Raw genomic sequence first — 26,236 nt, forward strand, 5'->3', positions numbered from 1 at the left:
GAAAGTGAAAACGTGGCGCTTTTGTTTCAAAACTCACGGGTTTTCTTTTTTTCTAACTTGGTCTGTCGAACATTGTTTTGCATTAGTCATTTCCCCACGCGGAAGGAAAAAGTCACGTGACTCAAAAGCAAGACCAATTTGGAACATCACTCTTTCGCGGGGAAAGTCGAGCGAAGTGCCCGCGTGAGCATACGGAGCCGTTCTTAACGTGAAGTTCTACATGTGATTGTTATCCTAGTTACTGCCGTTCTGTCACTGGTGCAGCAAGAATGGAATTAGACTACTTGGACGACGCACAGTGGCGTGCTTCTTGTAAGTACACAAATATGTAATGCTTATTTCAGTTACTTTTTCTGATCCGTATATTAACTTAAAATAGAGGGGGGAGGAAGTATTCAAAACGCACTTTGAAAAATATAGTCATAAATAAACGTTTTTTAATAACATAAAAGAATATGAAATTATTAAGTTGATACTTTAATGAAATAAAAAAATAAATTTCATTCAGTATTTCTTGCAAAGTTGTTTGCATGAGAGGGGGAGGAGAAATCTTTTTCTCTTTTTAATTTTTGTTTAATTAAAGGAATACTTAACTGGGTACAAAAACTAAGACTACTGATATACGATCTTTAAAAAAAAAAAATAGCAGGGGGAATTTTGTATGTTTATAGAATATAAAAAAATTATTTTTTATAAATCTTAGTTTCTTTTAATGCATTATTTTCATTTTCTAGTTCGAGCATGAATATATTATGTAACTGCATCTAACACTCAGTTCTTTGTCTAAGAACTAATTATGCGGCCATGCTACTGATTCTTTGTGCAACAGCAATTATGGCTGATCTTTGGAATATGGCAACAGGTAGTTTGGCGACATTTTGGAGGCGATAAAGGTTACTACCTAGGACTTTGGGAATAATAATGTGAGAAGTACTCAGTTCCGATTACGCATTATTTTGTGTGAGGGAAATGAGAGATCATGAGATATGTCATGTGACATTAATGGACGAATCACTGTTCTTTAATCGGAAAAGGGGGTAAATTTGTAAAAATATCTGCTGTACAACATTAGTTTCATTCTATGTTCTGTGAAACAGTGTTGTTTAATGTTTGGATCCCATGGCCCTATATAAAGTAAATCCGAAATTTTTATTGCGTTTATGTGTAATTGAAAAGAATTGCTTAATTGCGGATAAGTATGAATGTCCAACATGTGAGTATGAAATGAGATTGTGTGAAAGGAAGGATATTACAGATAAGTTTGAATGGCGGTGCAAGAAATCTGGTGAAAATGGACATTTTGTGATCCGCCATGCACTCAAGATTCTGTAGAAGATTAGGTAAGTTAGTATTTTTAATTATTTGAGGATATTATTTTTATGCATTGTTCTAAATGTAAGGGGTAAATAAATTAATATGGTATTATTGGAAAATTGTTATTAGCAATGATTTAGTTTAAAGTAATTAGGATTGTCAGCTAATTTTTATTAATTTAATGTATGTGCTTATTTATATTTAAAGTAGTGTTTTTTAATTAAGACACAATAACACGCCGAATAAATACTAAATATAACGCTGATTTTTGTTGTTTGACTTCTGAATTAGTGTTTTTTAATTTAATTATATTTTAATTTAATGATCGTAATTTTGAGAGTTATATGTTTGTAGTATTTTGGAATACTTTTGAGTAGAAGTAAATGTGCATGGAAAGAATTTAAGTATTTGGAACCATTTTTAATGTTTGCGTTAGAAATTGGTAGGTGAGGTTTATAATAGATAATTTAGAGGGAAAAGTTTTTGGATAATTTATTTATTTTATACGTGCAAATGTTCATCCTTAGAAAGGGTATGTACTTTTTCGCGATCAGATAATTTTATATATGTCCTTTTTACCGAATTTAAAGATTCACAAAATTTTCATGCATTTTCGTGAAATTTTTCTAATTTATGAGAAAAAAGCAGTGTACATGGATATAGTGAAGAGTGTGCGCAATGCCATTTTTGTGCAATTCTGGGATTTTTTTTAAGTAAAAATAAGTTGACGTGTACATGGTTTAATTATATTTTAATTAAATGATAGTTATTTTGTGAATTATACGTTTGTAGCAATTTGGTATACGTTTCAATGGAAGTAAACGTGCATGGAAATAATTTAAATATTTGAGACTAAGTATTTGTAACCATTTTTAATGTTTTGTTATAGATTCGTTGGTGACGTTTATAATAGATAATTTAGAGGTAAAAGTTTTTGGATATTTTATTTATATTATACGCGGAAATGTTCATCTTTAGATAGGGTATATAATTTTTCACGATCAGGTAATTTCATATACCGTATTAACGCGAATCTAATGCGCATCGTTTTTGGCCAAATGAAGTATTCGAAATTGGGGTGCGCATTAGATTCGTGTGCAAAGTTCGCCGATGACGTCAAACAAATTTAAATCGTAACAATGGATTACTGTATTTCTCGACTACATTTACCATTACATTTATCGTTGACACATTATTGCATAGAGGATACAGAAATATAAGATACAAGAAATGCTGCATTTCAAATTCATTGAATCGCAGTGAAGATGATGTGCTCTGGAATGCCGAGGATGATGATGATGATGATGAGGAAAGAAGAAAAGAATCTGCTTCTGACGAAGAGAGCTGCGAGGATTCCAGTGATGAAAACATTTGTGAATAAAGACGTTTACTATTAATCACTGATTGTAGAAACTGTTAGCTAGATAGAAATGTTACGATTTATTTCATGTTCATATTTTACGATAGGTACCGTATATACGGTAGTGGTAATTAACAATGATTGTTTCACATAACAATAGCCCACTAATAGGTTAATTCTATGTTCTGCTACTTTATGTATAAATTCATTGTTGTATAAAATATGGTATCTAAATTTAAATAAAATTATCATACCATTGATTGATAATTTATATACAAATCCGTTTTTGTATAAAATAAGATTCAATAAATTCCTCATTCCATTAATGTGCATTACATTCGCCGACAAACAAATTTTTTATTATTTAAAGTTTTAAAATGGAGATGCGCATTACATTCGATGGCGCATTAGATTCGCATAAGTTTTTACTGAGTTTAAATATTCACAAAATATTGCTGCATTTTCGTGCAAATTTTTGTAATTTATGAGAAAATAGCAGTTTAGATGGATAAAGTCAAGAGTGTGTGCAATGCCATTTTTGTGCTATAACGTTGCGCGCCTCTAACTTGCACGCAACCAAGAGGTGACTGTGAAAGCTTGTATAAACCACAGAGTCTTATAAAGGGTTTAAGTCCCTTTTAATTCAACGTAATAAATTACAATGGCGTCCTCTTGACGCTTACAGACCGTGCCCACTAGGCAGTCAAATAAAAATAAAAACCTGAAAAGAAATTAAAGACAATATTCTAACTACGAGGCTCTCTCAAATAACTAACTCACCGCGTTTTACAATACGGCTGCTAATTCAGCAGACTTGAAGCTCACTGGAACAATTGCAACTACTTCCCGCCAAGCACATAGGCCGCAACGCGGGGTTCTTCTATTCTCGATTTCTACCTCCGCGCTCGCTAAGTAAGAATAACTCTCTCACCGAACTCGTTTCCTTCTATTTAAATCATACTACTTCCGCTGATAATTTGAATCCTTGCGCGTTCTACTCAAATTTACATATTCTGGCATTGGCAGTTCCAGGGGAAAGTAAGGCTTGACAGGAAAGATAGTTTAAACTTAAAATAAATATAAACCCTACATTTACTACCCTACATTACAGAATTTGGAAAACTTGGAAGCAGGTCCTACAAACGACCTGTTGTAAGTTTATCTAATTCTGAACTAACTGGCGAAAGCCTTGTTTACACAAAAAAAAAATCTTATGTAACAATTATATATTAAAATTCTGTTAGTCGTTACAAAGCTTTCTTCTTACAGCCACTTTTCCTGGACTTCATCAATCAATCTTGGTCTTTCCTTCCAGCATCTGGAAGGAATAAGTATCAGTATCTTTCTACATACATTATAATTTACACTTTCTTGACACAATAAATTTTTGTTTTTAACGATTCATTTTTCTTAGTTATTGCTTACTTCACATTCATTCAATTTTTCAAGCATTAATTTAACTTTACCCTGGCTCTCCACCATGTGTGGTGTCAAACGGGAATATTCGTGTTTTAGTCTTACAACACTTCCCCTAACCACCATGATTTGTTAGAATTCAACGACCAAATAGACACACCTTACTCGACATTCTACAACTCAATGAGCTACTTTAATATTTTTAAAAATTCAAATGTAGGTGGAGAACCCTACAAAATACATTCATTCTAGCTTCCCCCTCATTCATCTTTAAACATGCAGGCTTTCGCTCTAAAGCATGACTTTACAGTTTAATACTTAAATTTTGACTTCATTGCTTTTAAGCATTCACTTTTAGCATCTACAATTTTATGCTTCTAGACTAAATTCTACTTTTACATAACATGCAAGTATTTACATACATTTACAAAAGTTTAATACATATGCTTTTTACAATTTACCATAAAAATGAATAAGAGAAAATAAATTTTTACTTTACTCATTCTTCGCCAAGCTGGCGGCACTGGAACTAAAATTCTTATTAGTACAAGAATACGAAGTTATTTTTATCTCCGGCCAAATTTTGGCTTTAACATAACAGAATTAGTCTTTCGACCAACAGAAAATGCTTGTTTTTAGCTTTTACACTTAAAGAAAATAATACTTTTGCCTTAGCTAAATAAAGTAAAACAAAACTAAGTCTCAACCGAGACATATTGACTTTCGTCAAAACATAGAACTTCGTACCTATGCATAACATTTCGGAACAAAAGAGAAAAATATTTATAGAAGGTTTTAACTTATCTTTGAGTTTTCGATGCTTAAAATTCCATCATCCGTTTTTGGCAAAATTGATCCCAAGTTAGAGGTGTCATGGATGTCAATCTTCTCCTTATTGATCTCCGAGTGTCGTCCCCGTTGCTCTTTCTTTTGCGTCCTCTACATGCTGGCCTCTTGACGGAGTAATCGTCTGGTTGTTGGCCTTTGCGTTTCTGCCTGGGACGGCTGGTCGTGACGTCCTCCGGTCTGGAGTCCTTCTTGAATTTCTTCTGTTCGTCGTATTTTTGTGCCTCCTGTTGGCGTTTCAGTTTCCGGAACGGCGGCCTTGCTGGCACCTGACTCTGTGGCCGTGTGCGCGTTCTCCTTGATGTGTAATTTCTCCTGCCATCTTTTGTAGGTGGTGTTTTCGTCTTTACCACAGTTTCTTTACCCGGTTCATCTGTATTTTTGTTTTTCTTAAACGCCGGAGTTTGAAAATCCTTTTTTCTTTTTGATACCGACGTCCGGGTTGTAGAAGTGCTAGGTCTCTCTTCAGTTTTCCGTTTCTTGGGTGGTGGAATAGTTGTTGCAGTCTCTGGCCCTTCTATTTCGTTTAGACTTGAGTCCTGCAAGAAACTTTTAAGGATTTCAAAATCATTTGGATTATAGTATTTTTTCACCTGGTCGGGACTTGCTTTACAGATTTCCCCTCGCTCGTTTTTAAGATATAAGACTACTCCTTTGATTTCCTGAATTACATAGGGGCCTTCAAACTTTGGAGCTAGCTTTGCCATAAAATTGTCTGGGGCACTTGATAAAGAAAATTTCCGTTTCAATACTTTATCCCCAACTTTAAAATCTGCTTCACGGCGTTTTCTATCATAATATAACTTCTGCCTATTTCTTGCCGTATCCGAGGTTTTAAGTGCCTGATCAATTAGCTTTTGCACGTCCTTTTGTCTGCTCTCTTTGTTACACAAAGAATAATTTATCTAAAGGCGTAATTAACTTTCTGCCTAAAAATAATTCTGCTGGAGTTTTTCCCGTAGTATCATGATGTGCCGTTCTTAAAGCATAAGCTAATTCATTTATGTAGCCATCCCAGCGCTTGTGATGTGTGCTAACGTAACTGCGAATTATTTTTACAATGTTTTTATTAACTCTTTCTGCTATGTTAGCCTGTGGTCTATACGGAACCATTTTGATATGGCGTATATCAAGTCCATTGCATATGTTTTCAAATATTTGACTAATGAATTGTTTTCCGTTATCGCTAATGACTTTTATCGGTGCACCGTATTTTAAAATGTATCTGCGACTGTTTTGGCTGACGCGCGTTTAAGTGGAACAATTTCTATCCATTTTGAAAAATGATCTACTATTACTAAAAGAAAACGATTTTTATTTAACTCGCTCTGGGGGAAGGGACCAAGGAGATCTATGCCTAAAATTTCATTCGGAAATGTAGCGCGAATGCTATTTAAGTACCCGGCCGGGCTGTAATTAATATCATTTATTAACTGACATTGATTGCAGGACCTGACATACGCCGTTACTATTTTGTATAATTGCGGGAAATATACCGCCTCGCGTACCCTTTTTATAGTCTTCCTGACCCCGAGGTGGCCCGCTGTTTTTTTTTCGTGCAACTCCTTCAAAATGCTTAATCGAAGCGAGGCTGGGATGACTGGCTTATACTCAAGATTTTCGTTTGTTGTTTTTGTATAGAATAATAAATTATCTATTATTTCATAATTTTTTGCTCTCTTTCTTATCGCATCGATATCTGTGTGCTCAAAGCTTTCGGGGTCTTTCAAATAAGCATAGATATTTCCAAATTCAGGATCAGCTTTCAGTTCAGTAATAACCGTATCTCTAGAATCTAAAATTTTTTAAGTCAACACAGCGCATTTAAGTTCATTACCTTCATCGTCCAGTTTTATACGAGAAAGTGCGTCAGCTACATTGTTTTCCTTACCCGGTTTATATTTTATTGTGATATTATATTCTTGGAGTTTTAAAGCCCATCTTATTAATCTGGGCGTTAGGTTTTTTCCCGAGTAAAGTCTACCAACAGCCGCATGATCCGAAAAGACTGTTACTGGCGATTTGCCGAAATAAACTCGAAATTTGTGTACAGCCATTAATACGGCTAATGTTTCTCTTTCTGTAGCTGTATAATTCCTTTGTGTTTGATTCAATGTTTTACTAAAAAATGCCAGCGGATGGTTATTTTGCATAAGAACCGCACCCACCGCATAGTCTGACGCATCTGCCGCAATTTCCAGGTTTTCGTCCCCCTCAGGGAATTTTAAAACAGGGGCATTAATAAGCGCTTCTTTTAATCTTTCAAAAGCTGTGTTCGCTTCAGCTGTCCACGTAAATTTACTCTTTTTTCTTTTGATTACTAAGAGTGGTTCAACAATATTAGCGAAATCTTTTATGAAAGATCGATAGTAAGAACATAATCCAAGGAAAGACGAAAGTTTCTTGGCGGTGGGAAATTCTTAATAGCTTTTATTTTTGAATCTTGCGTTTCTATACCCTTTTGCGAAATTTTATAACCGAGATATTTAAGTTCTTTAGTTGCGAATTTGCATTTTGAGGCGTTAATTGTAAGACCGGCCTCTTTTAATAATTTAAAAACTTGTTCGAGGTCATTAATGTGTTGTTCCAACGTACTACTCGTTATAATTATATCATCTAGATAAATTAAAGTTGATTTTCCTAGGATAGGCTTTAGAACAATGTCCATAGCTCTCTGGAATGTTGATGGGGCCCCACACAACCCAAAAGACATGCGTAAAAATGCATAAGTGCCCGATTTTGTTATAAACGCGGTTTTATGTATATCTTCGGGTCTCATAGCTATTTGATAGTAGCCAGACGTTAAGTCCAAAGTAGACATATATCTCGTCGATTTGATCTGTCTAATGATCTCGTCTATAACCGGCAAAGGGTAAACTGGAAATTTAGTTATGCTATTTAGTTTTCTATAATCGATAGCAAACCTCCAAGCCCTTTTATCCGAAGGAGGAAACTCGTTCTTTTTCCTACATAGTACGACTGGACTCGCGTATTCACTATTTATGGGCGTTATGATTTTATTCTTTAACATCTCCTGAATATGTTCTTCGATGATTAAGTCTTTTTGTTTATCATAGCGATACGGTTTAGTCCTACAAGGTTTTTCGGCATTTAATTGAATCTTGTGAGTCACGATCTGACAGTTTCCCGGTTTTTCTGAAAACAAATGAGAAAAATTACTCACCACTTGCTGTATTGCTTTACTTTCCTGGTCATTCAGATGGCTAAGGTCCAATTCAGGTGTCTCCGCAGGTTCCACCACCCTCTGGTCCATCTCCAACACCACGGAACTATCTTGAAAATTTAATTTGGCCCTCGCGGCCCTTAAAAAGTCCATACCTAAAATAAGAGAGTGTTGCAGGTGTTTCACCACAAAAATTAATACTTTGAGATTTTCCTCTTTTACCTGTACGTTTAATGATACTTTCCCGATGCAGTGACATGTTTTTCCTTGCGCCGCTATAATTTCCGTATTTCTGGTTTTAAAGAGTCGTATCCTATAAAAATTCTTTTTGAAGAACTTTTCACTCATGAAATTTCCTTCTGCTCCTGTATCGATGAGGGCTTCTACTGGTACATCGCCAACCAGGACTTGTATAATTGGTAGCTGTGAGTTTTTTACGGTGACTGTATTTAAATGTCTATTTGAGGGTTTTTTTAAAACTTCCGGGGTCTGGACCCTCCCTTTCACAGGCCCCTCTAGTCGTTTAAAGCTTTCCTTTCAATCTGTGTCTTCTGGGTACGCGGATGCTTATTTTGAAATTTTCTTTTTGGGCCTTGACCTTCGAGTTTCGATGCGTTAGCTTGATAGTTCTTTCCCCCATATGAGCGATTTCCATTTCTGGTTTCCTCCTTCCTTCTGGTACTTTGAGAATATGTTTCCCCTCTCGCTCTTTCCGCTATTCTGCGATTTTGAAATTTCACCGCCAATTCGAAGAGTTCCTGCAATGTTCTTGGGTTTCTAATTTCAAAGTAGTCTTGGACAGCGGGTAACAATCTTGGTAATATTACTTCAATTATCTCCGCATCGGGTTTTTTCCCATACAACATATCCGTTAGTTTGATTTTTCGTAAAATAAAGTCCGTCAATTGTGCTGTATCTCGTTGATAGAAACTATATAGCTCGGCTTCCAGCCGTGCGCGATCTTTCACTATGAGGAAGGCCTTTACTAACGATTTTTTGAAATTTTCAAAAGTATACGTCGGGCTTCCAAATTCACCTAGAAGAAATTTGCCTATATTTTTCCACCATAGCGCGGCCTGTCCTCTTATTGCTGATGTGGCGATGGCAACTTTTTGTCTTTCAGGCACAGGGTAGAGCTGAAAGTGGTTTTCTATACCTTCTAAAAATACGGACACCGAATTTTTTCCGTCGAAATAGACGTTTGACTTGATTGATGCTCTCAAAGTCTGAACCAGGTATCCAAATCCTTCTAACTGAGATGTCATTTCTTGGTGTTGTCCAGCGGCTTCCATCCAGTTTTCGGCCATTTCAGTTCGATAAGTGTTCGGGCGCCAATATAACGTTGCGCGCCTCTAACTTGCACGCAACCAAGAGGTGACTGTGAAAGCTTGTATAAACCACAGAGTCTTATAAAGGGTTTAAGTCCCTTTTTATTCAACGTAATAAATTACAATGGCGTCCTCTTGACGCTTACAGACTGTGCCCACTAGGCAGTCAAATAAAAATAAAAACCTGAAAAGAAATTAAAGACAATATTCTAACTACGAGGCTCTCTCAAATAACTAACTCACCGCGTTTTACAATACGGCTGCTAATTCAGCAGACTTGAAGCTCACTGGAACAATTGCAACTACTTCCCGCCAAGCACATAGGCCGCAACGCGGGGTTCTTCTATTCTCGATTTCTACCTCCGCGCTCGCTAAGTAAGAATAACTCTCTCACCGAACTCGTTTCCTTCTATTTAAATCATACTACTTCCGCTGATAATTTGAATCCTTGCGCGTTCTACTCAAATTTACATATTCTGGCATTGGCAGTTCCAGGGGAAAGTAAGGCTTGACAGGAAAGATAGTTTAAACTTAAAATAAATGTTAGTTAAAATAAATATAAACCCTACAGTGCAATTCAGGGATGTTTTTTTAAGTAAAAATAAGTCGACATGTACATGGTTACTGTGTATGTGCGATTTTGAAAAACGCGGCAAGAACTTTGCGATTCTGCACTTTTTCCCAATTTTGCAGTTAATATTTGTCATGATTAAGCAATTTTGTTCCATAAAATTTCTAGCATAAGTGTAATTCAGCTAGTAGACTGTTGGAAAAAGTGTTGCGAAAAAAAAAACAGAGGGTTGCTGTAGCAGAGTTGGTCGCCAAATTTTCGCCAAAAAATCGCCAAGTTACCATAATTTAAAGATCAACCGCAATTATCTTAGATCAGGCAATTAGCTTAAGAAAGTTCATCCAAGATTCATCAAGTATGCTTTGTTATAAACAATTTCTATTTCTTTATGAAAGTATGTTACAAATATGTAATTTAAGCAGAGAAGACAAAATAAATTAATAATACTGCTTACATATTAAATCACATGTGTGATTTCTGTAGGTGGCGACTTGGAAATGAATATCTGATTAGGTATTGTAAATATGCACTGTAGATATCATCTGTTAATAACATATTTAATCATGTTCTTATTTACTTTATCTTAGCACATCTTTTTTTATCAATTCTATAATGATTTTTGCGATTTGCTAAATTCTATCAGCGTAAACTAGCTCTTCCTCCATTTAATGCTATAGGATATAAAAGTATAATGCACTCTAGTTGGATGCATTTGTTGTGTGCAACAACATGCATTGGTGTACAATGCACACCCATAATTTCAAACTACATTAAAAAAAAAAAAAAGGTTTTTTTGCTGTATAACATGCACCCTTTTTTTAGGAAGAAACCTGAAAGATAGTGTGCCATGCTCTTTCTTATCTTTCGAAGTCATTAATTTGAAGATTTTTGTCCAAGCTTTCAAAGAACTTAATACTGAATTGACAAACAATGAGGGAAATAATATGTATGCGGGGAAAATCCTTAAAGGAGTAAATAATTCTGCAAAGAAGGTGAGCTATATTCAGTGCAGCCGTGAACAAGTATGTTACTTTAGGGTTTCGAGACAAGGGAGATGTAATTTGGGATAAAAATGCACTTCTGACCTGAATGAATTCGCAGAAATGGGATTCACAGATGCTGTCTCTTTCTGTAGTTATTTGAAGTCGTGATTTTGAAGTGAACATTGAAGGTATTAGTAAATAGTTTTTGCTTTAGTTGAAATACAGTGTTCCTTTGAGTGTAAATATGGCTTCTGCCAAAAGAAAGAAATAATATCTTTAATATGATTATATATATAAATTTATTATTTTAAAATTTGTTTCTAAAATATTCATGAGATATATGAGCAAGTATCAAAGGTGAAGACCTAAAATTTCATGCTTGCACTGAAATGAACATATGTAGAATGCAATTAATTTTCTGGCATTTAAAATATTGGTAAAAACTAGAGATCTTTTCAGCTCCAAAGGTTTAAAATATTAGATTTTCCCCAAAACTAGCAGTTATTATTGTTTTATGCAGGTATAAGACATTCTGTATCATTCAAGGGGATACTAACATTAGAACTTCAAAAAGCATTCAAAAAAGCAATTTCCAAACTACAATGTATTTTAAATATATAGCTTTAAATTTAAAAGTAAAGCAAAACAATTAATGTAAGCACAGAAATGATTAGGACTCATTGCATAAATTCTTTTTAGTATAAATGAATAAATACCATTTATTGTTTTTTTTTTCGATATAGTGGTTTGAATATGGTTTCTCAGCATGATCAAAATTTCATCCCTTACTTTTAAATTTGTACCTTCCTTTTACATTTAAAACTTTGGTACTTTTCTGTTTTTCTATGCCTGTGTGTGGACACACACATATATACACATATTTATACTTACATACATACACAGTAAATACAAAAATGTATTATTATATGGTGCTGTTACACCCTTTCTTTATATACAATCTTTTCATAAAAGTTTACAATAAGGTGCCTATAGCACCCTTTTACACTTAAAACTTTGGTACTTTTCTGTTTTTGTACGTCTGCGTGTGCACACACATATACACATATTTATACCTACATAAATGCACAGAAAATACAAAAACATTTTATTATATGGTGCTGTTACACTAAAGGTATTTCTCCTGCCTTCTTAGCGAGTCTTTGTGGTGTAGTGGTCTGCACACTCAGCGCATAATTGAGAGGTCCACGGTTCGATTTCCAGCGAAAGGCATTGCTAATTTTTTATCTTGCCTGCTTCCAAAAATACCCAATGTCTCTACGACACCCTTTCTTTATATACAATCTTTTGGTAAAAGTTTACAATAAGGTACCTATAGCTTCTTTTTACACTTAAAACTTTGGTACTTTTCTGTTTTTGTATGTCTGTGTGCATACACATATATACACATATTTATACTTACATACATGCACAGAAAATACAAAAGCTTTTTACTATATGGTGCTGTTACACCTTTTCTTTATATACAATCTTTTGGTAAAAGTTACTATAAGGTAGCCCCTGACATTTCTGGCAATCTTTATAAAGTTGAAAATGGCACCCGAAACTAATATTTCGAAGTTGGCTGTGACCCAAAACAATGCCAAATTGTATGTTACAAAAACTATATACTTCATATGTGGTTGCATCTCATCATTAATGTCGGATGACAGCTGCAAATACATAATGCAAATCAATATAGTCTTGGAATTGATCCTCTTTCTGATTCCCATATTGGCGATGCCACATAAACTCTGCAAAATAGGAATACCAAATGGTCATCTCACAACTTCCTAAGACTCCTATGAGAAAATTCATGCCTAATGTGGCTCCACATGCCCTCAATGGTGTTGCAATGAGTACCTTTCTCGTAACAAACTCTCTCATAGCCAGCCACTTGATCCTTAAGATCGCCAGACCCACAACTTTCTTACAAACTTGACATTAATAGCACCATAATTAAACCTTCATTTATGCACCAATCAGTTATGTCTTTATGAAAAAAAAAAAATTTAACAGACATAAAGTGACAGGACAACGATTTGGAAGTGACAGGACAACAATTAATTAGAACCACCCAGCTAACAAAAACCAAAGCACAATTAACGACAATTAAAATTCCAATAATTCAAAATACGGGATTTGTAGTGTATGATACACATACTACAAATCATGTAATTATTGATCACTAAAGTTCCAATCATGTTAAACTTCAGAAAAACATTGGCATGAACAAAAAAAAAAAAAAAAAAAAAAGGCTGCCACTTTTTTTCAGAAAATGGATATCATCCTTGGTATCTGTCGCCAAATTAAAGAGCATCCTTCTAAACAAGAACCACAGAGTTTTTGTATGAAAATCAGTAAATACACTTGCCATGTTTTTTGGCACCTGCAAAAGAGAAGTCAAAGATCGCAGCATGATCTGGGGACCTAATCTTTCCAGCTGACTAAATATAGATTTACACACCTGAACAAAATTATTCATGTACAGAGATATATTTTCTGCCTTAAAATCACTCTTCCAAACAATTCAAACTTTCATTTGAAATACAGCAAGCAGCAATGATTGAAAGTTACACAAAAACTGAAGATAAGATGTATGCAGACAAATTTTTAAGCAAAACAATTTAATATTACTACAAACTTGTTAATGCATCAAATACCTCTACCATTTCCGGTTGATCTTTACATTATGGTAACTTGGCGTTTTTTTGGCGAAAATTTGGCGACCAACTCTCCTACAGCAACCCTCTATTTTTTTTTCCCGCCGCCATTTTGTCTTCACGAAGTAAAGATATGTTTCTTTTCTTTTTATCTACTGAACACTTCTTCCAACAATCTACTAGCCGAATTACACTTATGCTAGAAATTTTATCTAACAAAACTGCTTAATCATGACAAATATTCACTGCAAAATTGGGAAAAATGCACAATACCATACTCCTTACGCGTTTTTCAAAATAACACATACACATAAACCATGTACACGCCGACTTATTTTTACTTAAAAAAACATCCCAGAATTGCACAAAAATGGCATTGCGCACACTCTTCACTATATCCATGTACACTGCTTTTTTCTCATAAATTAGAAAAATTTCACAAAAATACATGACAATTTTCTCAATCTTTAAACCCGGTAAAAAGAACATATATAAATTACCTGATCGCGAAAAAGTAATGAACATTTCCACATATAAAATAAATAAAATATCCAAAAACTTTTACCTCTAAATCATCTATTACATTATACACGTCACCAACGAATTCATACCGCAACCATTACAAATACTTAGTGTCAGATATTTAAATTATTTCCATGCACGTTTACTTCAACTAAAACGTATACCAAATTCCTACAAACATAAAATTAACAAAATAACTATCATTTAATTAAAATATAATTAAATTCAAAAACACTACTTAAAATATAAATGAGCACACACATTAAATTAATACATACATAAATACCCATTTCGAATTCACTTTAGTTACGGCCATGGGATCCAAATATTCACGAACACTGTTTCACACAACACAGAATAAAGCCAAATACAAAATTTCCAGATTTTTTCCCGATTTCCCCCCTTTTCCGATTAAAGAACCGTAATTCGTCCATTAATATCACATGACATATCCCATGATCTCTCATTTCCCTCACACAAAATAATGCGTAATCGGAACTGAGTACTGCTCACATTATTACCAAAGTCCCAGGTAGTAACCTTTATCGCCTCCAAAATGTCGCCAAACTACCAGTTACCATATTGTAAAGATCAACCGAATTTTCTAAAGCTAAATAGAAAATTCCTTTCAGAAAATTATTGTCTTGATTATAGGCATCAATTTAAAAGTTAAAAAACAGGTATTAGAAGTTGTGAATAATATTGACCACAAAAATTTGGAATACGAAAGGACAACGAAATGACAAATCACCTAAAGTACGAACACATAAAACTGATGGCGATAATCTTTATAAGGAAATATGCGATTGAAAGAGCTTCAGGTTTCTATAGCTGCAGGAATAGTAACCAAACCACTTCTTCCCGAAGTCGACACAAAGGTTTAAAAAAAGTTTCATACAATCGTTATTTTACAGAAAGGAAATTACTCAGTTTTCCCCCACCATATTAGGCTATACGACGAATTGAAATACGATGTTACTTCCCAAATGCCAGTTATCCGAAAACTGCCGTAAAACCATCAAGCACTAATATATACACTAAATAAATTAATGAATTACAACTTACTTCCTTTAAAACATTCGAGCTTCGATACAGCTCCTATAATTAAAGAGTATATAATATCAATCAAAATATAAGAATTAAGGAGTTTCATGAAAACAAAACATAAACATTACAGTAGTTTCCAGCTGTTGCCATCATATTTCTTATAAACTTCGAAATTAAATACCGGTTTGACAGAAATTGTCTCGGCATTTAAATTTGTTTACCTCAACACGTTTCCATCATTCTAATCTTTCAATTTAAGGAAAAATCGAAAATTTCCCACTTAACTAGATATGTTAGTAAGGATATTTACTTTTAGCTAGTTCACATATATTCATTGAAAATTTATGCTCTTTAAAGATTAATTAAATATCACCAGAATTATAAAAATTATTTATCATAAATTTCTAAAATAATATATCACCTTCCGATTGGTGTAGCTGTTAACATAAGCATTTGTAATGTAATCCTTAGATAAGAACATCCATAACGAACTGTTCTTTGAAAGTACGAAAATTAGGATTCATTATGGCTTAATTATTTCTTACACATTTTAATATTTATGAAACTTTCCTCAGCTGGGGAATAAAAAATTCTTCACCCAACTCAAAAATTTAGCGCTGTTAATAGGCAGCATTGTTTGTTATTGTCATGTGATGATTGTATTAATTTTGTGTATTGGTGCTTTCATTTTTTAAAGCGAGTAAATACTTCATATAAAACCTTCCAGTTGTTGAGGCATTTTTAAAAAATACGAATATGGCACTATCACCTAGTACAAAACTGTCTACTCTTACGGATGATATCGAAAAAGAAGGTTTGTATAAAATAAAAAATATTGTAAAAATTTGTTTCAAATGAGAACTTACCGAAAATTATGAAATTTTCTATTAAACCTATTCATCTGAACATTACATTTTCTTTTTTGTAAACATAAATCGAGCGGTGCATAAATTTATTTCAGATGATATTCAAAGACTATCATTCGAAGGGAGGGGGATACGATTTTAAATTGGTATTGAAATATTAAAATCTGACTTTGAACCTCAGTTTAAAATCCAGTACATCCATTTGAAGATCAGTATAATAGGTTAATTATACATCCAAATACTGTACATAAAAACTCCCTATGGAAGTTAGGTTTACTCACCTTCAGATCTTTTTATCATGTATAATATTTTTCATACATTCTTTTGCATAAGAAGGTTAAGAATTTTAAAATACTGCATAGAATTTGTTTTGAATGGCATATCGTTTCCGAAATTTTACTTTTCTATATTTATATAATTAGATTAAATCCTAGGAAACTTATTGAAAATTTTTAGTATATCTTAACTGTTGTATTTTAGGTGTGCTGGATGCAACTGGCACATTACAACAGAGAGCAAATGAAATTAGATCGCAAGTGGTCAACTGGATGTCATATCGGCAGTAAGTGATTTATAGTTTAGTTTATTTAAATCATACATTGCTTATTTATGCATTGTGCTCTCGTTTGAATAACCTAGACTATTGCAGAAAATTGGTTTTAATCTGAGTATGTTATTAATTATTTCGCTAAAGTGTAGAATCGCCCACTTATTTGTTTGGCGCTTTTTACAAGAGTAAAAAGAATTGGATTTTTGTCAATTTTCTTTTACTTTTTAAGTGAAAAAAAGGTCTATGTGTACATGGATAAAGTCAAGGGAGTGCACAATGTCATTTTTGTGCAATACTGTGATGTTTTTTTAAGTGAAAATATTTCGATGTGCACATGGATACCGAGTATGTGCAATTCTTAAAAACGTGCCAAGCAGTGGGCGATTCTGCACTTTCTCCAATTATTTTTACACGTTAGGAGGTACTGTTTGTAATTTGAAAATGGAATGAATGCAGTATTATTTGCATATACAATTATGCCATTTTTAAATACTATATGCAAAATCTTTTAACTAGAAATTTCATTTCAGGCATATTCAGAACTCAATATCTTTGAATTGTAATTTTTTGAATGGTTATTAGTCTGTTATGTAGGATGTTTCATAAATAGCACAGGTTTTAAATTGTGTAACATTTTATTTTTTGTTTGTATGAAGATTGTCAGCATTGTTGTAATCAATTTTGTTACTTTTAATCACTGTAATTTATTGAGCATTAGTTGCTTTTGAGTTTAAATGCCATAGAATGTTAAAGAGGTTTATAGATGCCACGAAGCCCAGTGGTACAGTAGCTAGTGCATTGCACAGCAGCACCACAGGTCCAGGGTTCGATCCCTGGGCTGGACAAGGTCAACTAAGCCTTTCACCTTTGAATGGGCCAATAAAATGAGTACCAAGTTCGCTTGGGGACTAAACACCGGGGGTCCTGCGACAAACCGACCACTTTTCTAGGGCATATGCTCATGTACCCCAAGGCCCATGGTCAAGAAAGTAGATATTGGGCACTGCAGGCCTTGGCCCGCTAGGGCTGTTGCGCCACTGAGTTTAGTAGTCTATAGATGCCACAGACTACTAAGGGGTTCTTGGTTATAATGCATTGCTCATTAGTTAACCAACTAAGGCATGCATTATAAGCGTGTAAACTCATTACAAAAACAAGATGCATAATTCATAAATTTTGCATGATCTTTGTGCCTGCTCTAAGCGAAAGGAATACTGCAAATAGTGGTTTCAGTAGGAGCTCCCAGTGACATATCCCATGAGGGAGCAAAGCATGTAAAATTTCCTGATTATATGATCTGACTTCATAGTGGTGACCAGAAGTTACCTGCAGGGTTTTTTGACTTCACACCTTGTAGTATCTTTTTATGTAGTTATGTCAAGTATAATATTTATGTGAACAAATTGCAAATAGTTCCCAAACTGAACAGAGAAATTCAGTGGAAGTTTTTTGAAGAGGCCTTTGTGAAGTTTACCGACAGCTGAAAAAGTGATGATCGATTTATGTCAGGTATTCTTTTCCTGTATTAAATTGGGAAACTAATCTTATATGCGCCCTCAGGTCGGCAAAAATTTTTGGCCAGAAACTCCAATGTGCCATATTACTATCTAAATTTTTTGTCTACATTTCGAACTTTAAGCCTGAAATGTCTCCAAAAACAGGGTTTTTGCACATCCAAAAACCACATTTTGAACACACAATTTAAGCTAAAAATCCGAAACAAAAACAAAAAATGTGGATAGCAAAAACAAAAGTTTCTAACCAAAAATATTTAACAAAAATCCATGTACACGGCCATATGTTTTAACTTAAAAAAAAAAAAAAAAAAAAAAAAAAAAAATCTATGAATTGCACAATATAAGGCAGCGAAGGAATCTATGAACTACGCACACCTCGCTTTCAGAAATTAACATAACAACAATAAATTTCAGGAATACCATATACACAGCATTCTGTTTAAACTTAAAAAAACATCTACGAATTGCACAATCTAGTCATTGCAAACAAATCAATAAAATGAACTAAAATAAATTACAAATAATTCATGGTGCAATATTACTATCTAAATTTTTTGTCTGCATTTCAAAGTTTAAACCTAAAATGTCTCCAAAAATGTGGTTTTCGCCACACAATTTAAGCTGAAAATATGAAACAAAAACAAAAATATAGATAGCAAAAAGGTAAAGTTTCTAACCAAAAATATTTGACAAGAATCCATGTACACAGCGATATGTGTTAACTTAAAAAAAAATCTATGAATTGCACAATATAGGCAGCAAAGGAATCTATGAACTACGCACACCTCGCGTTAATAAATTAACAACAATAAATTTCAAAGAATACCATGTACACATCATTCTGTTTAAACTTAAAAAAACATCTACGAATTGCACAATCTAGGCATTGTGCACAAATCAACAAAATAAACTAAAATAACTAAAATAAATTACAAATAATTCAAAAAAGAACAATACTAACAGAAATTCATAGTAAAAAATCAATGAACATTACATTCTACAAAATAAAAACAAAATAAAATGCGCTTACCATAATTGATGTTTCTTTGGACAGCAGAACGTAGCTTTTTTATGCTCTATGGTATTTATTTGACAGCCAGACTCGCTATCCACAGAATTCATACTATGGTTCACAAATAAATGTTCAAAAACCTTCTTTTCCTAAATCCTTGTAAGATTTCCAGCCATCCAAAAAAGTAGTTATACAAGGCTCAATCCACTGCATCACCATTTCCTTACTTCTATCAAGTACATTCACCAAAAATAATCTCCCAGACCCTCTTGCAACCACATCTCTCATTGCAACATAGGCCATTTCACTTCTAACACTTACATGAACATAGTATAATTGAAACTGACAGCCAATACTATAGGCCATTGTTTAAGCTGTAAGAAAAGTATGTTTCTGCTACTGCTATTTATTTAGTAATTAAATAAGGAATTTAATGTCTTTAGGATGTTCTCATATGCAGTTTCATGAGAAGAAAGTGTTTACATGAGATTTCATTTGCATATTTTCATATTGCCAGTTAGTCCTTGTACTTTGCTATAGGGAGAAATACAATGTGATGATGCAACTGTTATAGCTTTTGCAGAGAATGATTCCAAAATGAAATGCATCATCTTAACAGAACCAGAATAATAATACAATGTGATGATGCAACTGTTATAGCTTTTGCAGAGAATGATTCCAAAATGAAATGCATCATCTTAACAGAACCAGAATTTGGAGATGTCAGAACTCTTATTACATTGCATCAAGTTTATTGGCTGTGATTTGTGAATTGCAAAATTTTGTAAAGTATGCAGGGAATTAAGATACTCTAGTTTTAATATGACAGAGCTGTGATAGCTGCTGTAGCAGATTTGTTGTAAACACTGCTTTTAAGAGTTCACCATCAATGTTATTGCTTAGAATGGTACCTCACTAGAGCTTTGTGGTATGTAGAGTATTTTGGTGTTCAGCAATGAATCTTGCATCAGTCACGATCAAGATAATTACTATGTAAGAGTTTGAAGGTGACCATCAGGCAGAATAGTCTAAAAAAGTTGGCTGTGTGGGCTATAATTGAATATGAGCCAGTTTCTTTTAACTCTATCTCAGCATTACAGATGGAAATCGCTATATACAAGGGTGCATTCATGTTCATTACACATGACAATTTCTGCCTGCCTTAAATGTATCCTATTTTGGGTTGAATGTGTATTGGAAGAAAAGGAATCTAGGTACAAAGTGAGAGAGTTATTTTTTAATTATAGTCAAGAAAGTACCATTTATTCATGATATTTTGAAGAACTTTGAAATTTCAAGGCTAAACCCATGAAACTCGGAGGGTTGAAAAGGCCTTTCCTTTAGGTAAGAGGGCTCTCATATGTATGAGTGAAAAAAACCTTGATCTGTGAATAATAATTGCATATTGCCATCATATTGTTTTATTGCGTCATCTTGCAGTGTATTATATTTTACTGTGTTAACATAATTTGCTGTTGAAGATATTTGTGTATTCTGTAATGTTTGTAGTGATCATAATGTTTAACTAAGATATTGCTCGGGTATGGATATATATGCAGCATTGTTCAACAATTTGATGTTTAATTATTGCATTTTAAAAATTTGTATTTCAAGTTTTATTTTAATCTAATATATTACATAATTCTGCATAAGGAAGTCAGAAATGAAACTTTAGCAGTTTTTAATTAATTATTATAGCATAAGTATTAAATATTTTATGTGATTCCTTATTATCTTCATAATGTTTTTTAAGAAGATACTTCAATGTAGTAGTATTGATATCATTTTGGTTAAATAATGTAGTATTTTCATTTCTGTATCAAATTTATTAACTCTAAAACTATACATTATAAAACATATGAAACTTGCTAAAATTTCTTTAAATCTTCCTAGAAAACCGTACATCTAGTTTCTGAATATATTAAAACATTTTGTGGATTTTGTTGTATTGTGCATAATTCTGTATAGAATTTATGCAAAATGTGTTATTTCTTGATAAAATTTGATTATTAATTGATTTAATTTTTTTTCCTCTTTAGGAGTAACATGATAACCCAAGAAGACTATAATTTCATAATTGCATTTGATAAAGCTAGAGATAAAAAGGCAAGAGATGCTATCTTAGAAACACAGGCTCATCAGTGTTCAAAAACATTTCTGAGTTTGCTTGGCCACATTTCTAAAGATCAGACCTTGCAATATATATTGATTATGATTGATGATATGCTGCAGGTAATGACATATATTTATATTCATTTTTCTTTTTGAGTAGCTTTATGTTTTTTGGCTCTGATATTTAAGTTTTTTTTTTTTTTTTTTTTTTGTTTAATTCTTAGGAGGATAAATCAAGAGTAGAACTTTTTAAGCCAACAAAGCATTCAAGGAAGAAGAGTGATTCAGATTGGAGTCCCTTCCTTAGTTTATTGAATCGACGTGATGGTTTCATTATGAACATGGTGAATTTTTCTTATCTTTTTCTACTACATTTATATATAAATATTAAAACTCAAATAAATGTACTCCAGTTGTTCAACTTGGATTTTAAAAACCTGTAAACTATATTTTCTTTACCCTAAAATAACTACTATTTCAAGACCCAATTGAATTATCTGTATATAAGCATTTAAGTCTGTTGACCATTGTTTTAATTTTATTAGCCAGTTGAATCTATCTTCTTGAATTTTTAACAGAAATCCTCTTGTGACTACATTTCTAGTTTCAATTGATAGAAATGTTTGCTAGATGTAGTAGAAGTAGACGCTTGATAACTTAAATCAAAATAAAAAATAAGATCATGACAATTTTAAAATTTTCATTAAAAGCCCATTCATTAAAGCCATTTTCAGCATTTAACTAACTGGAAAATTCAAGTAGCTAAAACATTTTAGAGATAAAAAAATAATTTTCTTTTGTCTGAAAAATTTAGTAAATGCAATATTTGTAACACCATTATAGAGTTCATAATACTATTAATATGTCACTAAAACTGTGATTTATATACCTTGTCACTTACCCCCTGGGGTGTGTACACTGGCTTGGTATTTTATCATGACAATAGCACTCTGGGGAAAAAATAATTTGAGCTTTTCAGTTCCAGAACCCAAGTGTGACGAATTCGAAAGACAAGAGCTAGCGTAGATGGTTTATTGGGTTCTTTCTAGGCTATATGGGAAAAAAAAAAAAAAAAAAAAAAATTAAAATTAAAATAAATAAGCTTATAAAATATTGTTCTCACAGTAGGGTGAATAAGTTCCTGTTTAGATGAAAGTTCTGGTTTGGAAAGTTCAAGACGAGGGTATGCTCAAGATGAGGCTGTCTTGAATAAATCGAGCCTCTCAGCCGGTGGTTGGCGGACTGAGCTGTGTCCGAGTACGGTGCTCTTCGTAAGGTAGCGGTGAACCTGGCTACCTCGCTGTAAATCTCGTGACCGTGATATTAGTATCGCTCTATGCAGAGCAAAACAAAAATTTGCTCGTGGCCGACTGATGAAAGGAAACTGAACAATGTCTCCTTTCGAACAACTATAACAGGAACAAATAAGCTGAGATTGTTTTGTGACTGTTGGTCACTTCCTCTTTCCTAGAATTCGCTAAGAAATACTCTGTCCGTGCGAACTTTCGAGGTGATCATTCCTTTTCTGAGAACTTCGTGAAGGTCGATAAATAGCTTAAGTCATTATACCAAGGAAAGATCATTTATATAGTCAGACCAAGGGGAATTACGTATGTCCTCAAACTGGTGGTTCTGGTAGCTTAGCCAGTCTGAGTTTTCCAGGTAAAGTCTCTTGGTGACGGGTAGGCATGTAGTACTATTAGAGGCATTATCAACGATGAGTCAAATTGCCAGGTGGATAAAAGTGTTTATAGTGAGCCTTCCTCCATGTGGTATCTGAGACCCATGGTGTGTAAGCGTCTGGTGGCTCAGTTGAATCTCCGGGGAAAAGAGAGAGTTCAATTTAGTAAGTCTGCATAGAAGATTTGAGGCATCTGGTGCATAGCATAGTCTTTGTTTTAATCCTCTCAAAAGAGAGGACATAACCGGGCTTCCGCCTAATACAGAGTTGGTTCACAGGTATCACCCTAGTTGCATTCAGTTAGCAGAAAGGGATTGCTAAAATTTGATTGATTGATTTATTGTCACTAAACACTGTGATTTAGCACTAGTAATGGATAGATATGACATCACAACATAATCATAAAAGGTTAATTTTAGTTTAATGATTAATTCTTTATTAGCCATTTTAATTTTTATAAAAAAGGAAATAAGTTATATTTTTCCCTTGCATTTTGAAAAACTAATAAATGTTTAGGATGGCAGAAAGTATTTTCACTTTACCGCTTCCAGGCATAAAAAAAAAAGTTGTGATACGCAACTTTGAAAACGAATAAAAAATGACAGTGTAAGATGAAATATTATAAGCGATTTTAATTTTTCTTATATGCTGTATCTGTAATTTGTATCTCTTTATTTTGTAACCAAATAAAGAATGATCTGTTTCTGATTTCTGCCAGAATGTTTGACGACATCTCAACCAAGTTTTGCATTCAGTGGAATTTCATCTTCAGATCAGATATTTCACTTTCATGTTTAATGACTACGAAACACATCAGCTTTTATGATGAATGTGTTTCTTTTCTCAAAATCTTATATAACTTTAAATATAGGCTTTTAATAGTCAAGTTTATAACAAATATGATGATTATTTTTATCATTTTTGAGCAGAAATTTTTCAAATTCGTTTGGCTTTCGAAAATGAATTCCATTTTTTATATGCTCTCAACTGTCTGAAATTTTTCTGTATCCAGGATTCAGCATTTTCCAAGCTTTCTGAAAAGTCAAGTTTCTACTGTACTGTTAAAATTGTATTGTTCATAGACAAGATTAACTTTTAAATTCTGAAGTCTTTTAAGAATCTTTTCCTTAAAATTCCAAGTAGCTTCTCAAAATCTTCATTTTCTTTTCTGCTTTAGTAAGTTAATATCACATTTTCTATTTATAGTGCTGTATTAAATTTTATTAAGAAAAATATGTACTTTATCTGAGCAGTTACCATGCTTTTAACTAAATTTTAACCATTACTTAAAATGGGGGAGGGGGGACTCAGGCATGCTGATTGGTACAGTTTTCTTAACCCAAAAGTGAAAAAAATGTTTTACTGTTTAATTTTGATGGCTTGGTTGTTTATGGTCAATTTTCAACAAAGCAGTAAGAAGATCAAGATAAAGTATTTTATAATCAATGACTTAAAATCTTTCATTATATTATGCTAATTACAAATTTCAGGTTTTTGTGTTTCTTGATAGATATTGGGTTGACTATAGAGTAATTTCGGTTTTTAAGTATGAAATAAAGCTTAGTTTTTCTATACAAAAAGTAAACTTTAATCAGTCAACTGTCTCCAGTCTATTCAATAACCAGTTGCCATCTTTTTGGTAACTTTATGATTCTGCAGTCATAGATCGTCTGGTATTTATCGGCAAAGAACTCAATACAATTTGAGGTCATCATTAGTACTGAAATTTTTTGCACTTAAGTTCTGTAAACTTTGAAATAAATGATAATACAATGGTACAAGGTTGGGGCTATATGGAGGATGCAACATCACTTCCCAACAAGCTCCAGGAATTTCATACATGTTGCTAAAGATGTGTGAGGCCTCTTGTTGTCGTGGTAGATCACGATTCCTTTTCTGTTTGATTGCTTGTTCCAATAAATTGTTGGCAGTAAACATTTAAGTTGATTGTTTGGTTGCTTGGAAGCAGCTCAGAATACACAGTAGCTTTGTAATCTTATCAAATTGACAACATAACTATTTTGGGATGCAATTTAGCTTTGATATGATTTGTTCATCATACTTGGACCATGATCTTTTTCTATAAATTATTATTGTAGATAATCCATTTTATTATAGCCATAGATAATTCATTTAAAAAAGGGTCAATTAAATTACTTTTGAAATGTGTATTACAAATATTGATTCGTTAAGTGAATTACTTTTATTTTGTTCAGAATCCAAATATTGAGCTTCTTAACGAGTCCAAAACATCTTATTTGATTTCCAATTCTTGTGTGTGATACATTTAATCTTTTTGCAAACTTGCACACAGTTATGTGACTGTTCGATTCAGTTATGGCTTTAATAATTCATCAACTTCAGAAAATCAGCCAGAATGTTGGTTTTCTTTAAGTGGAAAATCTCCGGAACAAAATTTTTTAAACTAGTTCTGACATATTCATTTTGTTAAGTAATCACCATAAACTTTGCTTATATCTGTGAGCCTCAGCCACCTTCTTGCCTTTATGAAAATAAAAAAAGTTAAATATGTCGAAAATGCTTATTTTTTGCTCTTGTTTCTGTAGCAAGCTAAAAGTGCCAGCTGCCAAATCTCGAAGGGGAAATATATATATATATATACACAATTGACAGAAAGCTAACAAAACAAACATTCCCCCCCCTCAGTGGTTGGTTTTAGCCGTTTAGAGGCATTGGTTGGCCACTACTAAAGCCATAAGCAATGGTCTCTTTATTATGGCGACGCCTAATTGGTGAGCTACCATTGCCTCATATGAAGAGGCAAACAAATTACATCCATGCCTTCTCAGAGACTTGAACCCGGACCCTTCGGTATAGCAGTCAGAGTCACAAACTGCTTTCCTATCGAGGAGGTACAAAATAAACGTAATGCTATCTGTTTTTGCAATCTTAAAATTACTTTTATACCCATCCAATATTGTAATGTTCTATATTCTTAAGGCATATTTATGTGATGAACCTGGTAGTGATCAAATCACAGAATACTGGGAATTTGCTCTATGTTTAGTTTCCCAATGAACAATTTGACAGTGTAGAGTTTTTTATGTGCCCCCACAGTATTAATTTGAGTATGCGCCAGTTTTCCTAAGAATGTTTACGTAGGTATCATCTGTCCTAGGGCAAATAAACCTTCTATGCTCTACTGTGATAAATTCATTAGCTGTTTAGCATTAAGCTGTCAAATGTATATCACTGCAACTATATATAAGTTAACACTTAATTGATGAAATTTAACTGGTGTAACTG

The 26,236-nt window shown here is 33.3% G+C and overlaps 2 protein-coding genes across 5 annotated transcripts in view; one reads left to right on the forward strand and one right to left on the reverse strand.

Annotated features, from left to right (window-relative positions):
- Positions 1 to 15,407, reverse strand: part of LOC118186146 (RNA 2',3'-cyclic phosphatase ANGEL2-like) — an 80,872-nt gene extending 65,465 nt beyond the window's left edge. The window contains exon 1 of one of the 2 annotated variants that reach the window (XM_035356188.2): positions 15,250 to 15,407. The gene's annotated coding sequence lies outside the window, so the exon portion shown is untranslated. The remainder of the gene's footprint in view (positions 1 to 15,249) is intronic. The other variant, XM_035356189.2, reaches the window with a different exon arrangement.
- The window catches only part of VhaSFD (V-type proton ATPase subunit VhaSFD), a 63,389-nt gene continuing 37,227 nt past the window's right edge, over positions 75 to 26,236 (forward strand). Inside the window, exons 1-4 of one of the 3 annotated variants that reach the window (XR_004757722.2) lie at positions 75 to 312; positions 16,578 to 16,659; positions 21,216 to 21,408; positions 21,513 to 21,632. Coding sequence is in view for 1 of the 3 variants with exons in the window: in XM_035356192.2 (XP_035212083.1) it covers positions 15,988 to 16,045; positions 16,578 to 16,659; positions 21,216 to 21,408; positions 21,513 to 21,632 (453 nt within the window). In the remaining 2 variants the exon portion in view is untranslated. Of the gene's footprint in view, positions 313 to 15,721; positions 16,046 to 16,577; positions 16,660 to 21,215; positions 21,409 to 21,512; positions 21,633 to 26,236 lie in introns of those variants that run through there. The other 2 variants (XR_004757721.2, XM_035356192.2) reach the window with 2 other exon arrangements.

This window comes from Stegodyphus dumicola, chromosome 9 (genome assembly GCF_044657685.1).
Source record: "Stegodyphus dumicola isolate Sdum_Otavi_A_Nest chromosome 9, ASM4465768v1".
Lineage (NCBI taxonomy): Eukaryota > Metazoa > Arthropoda > Arachnida > Araneae > Eresidae > Stegodyphus > Stegodyphus dumicola.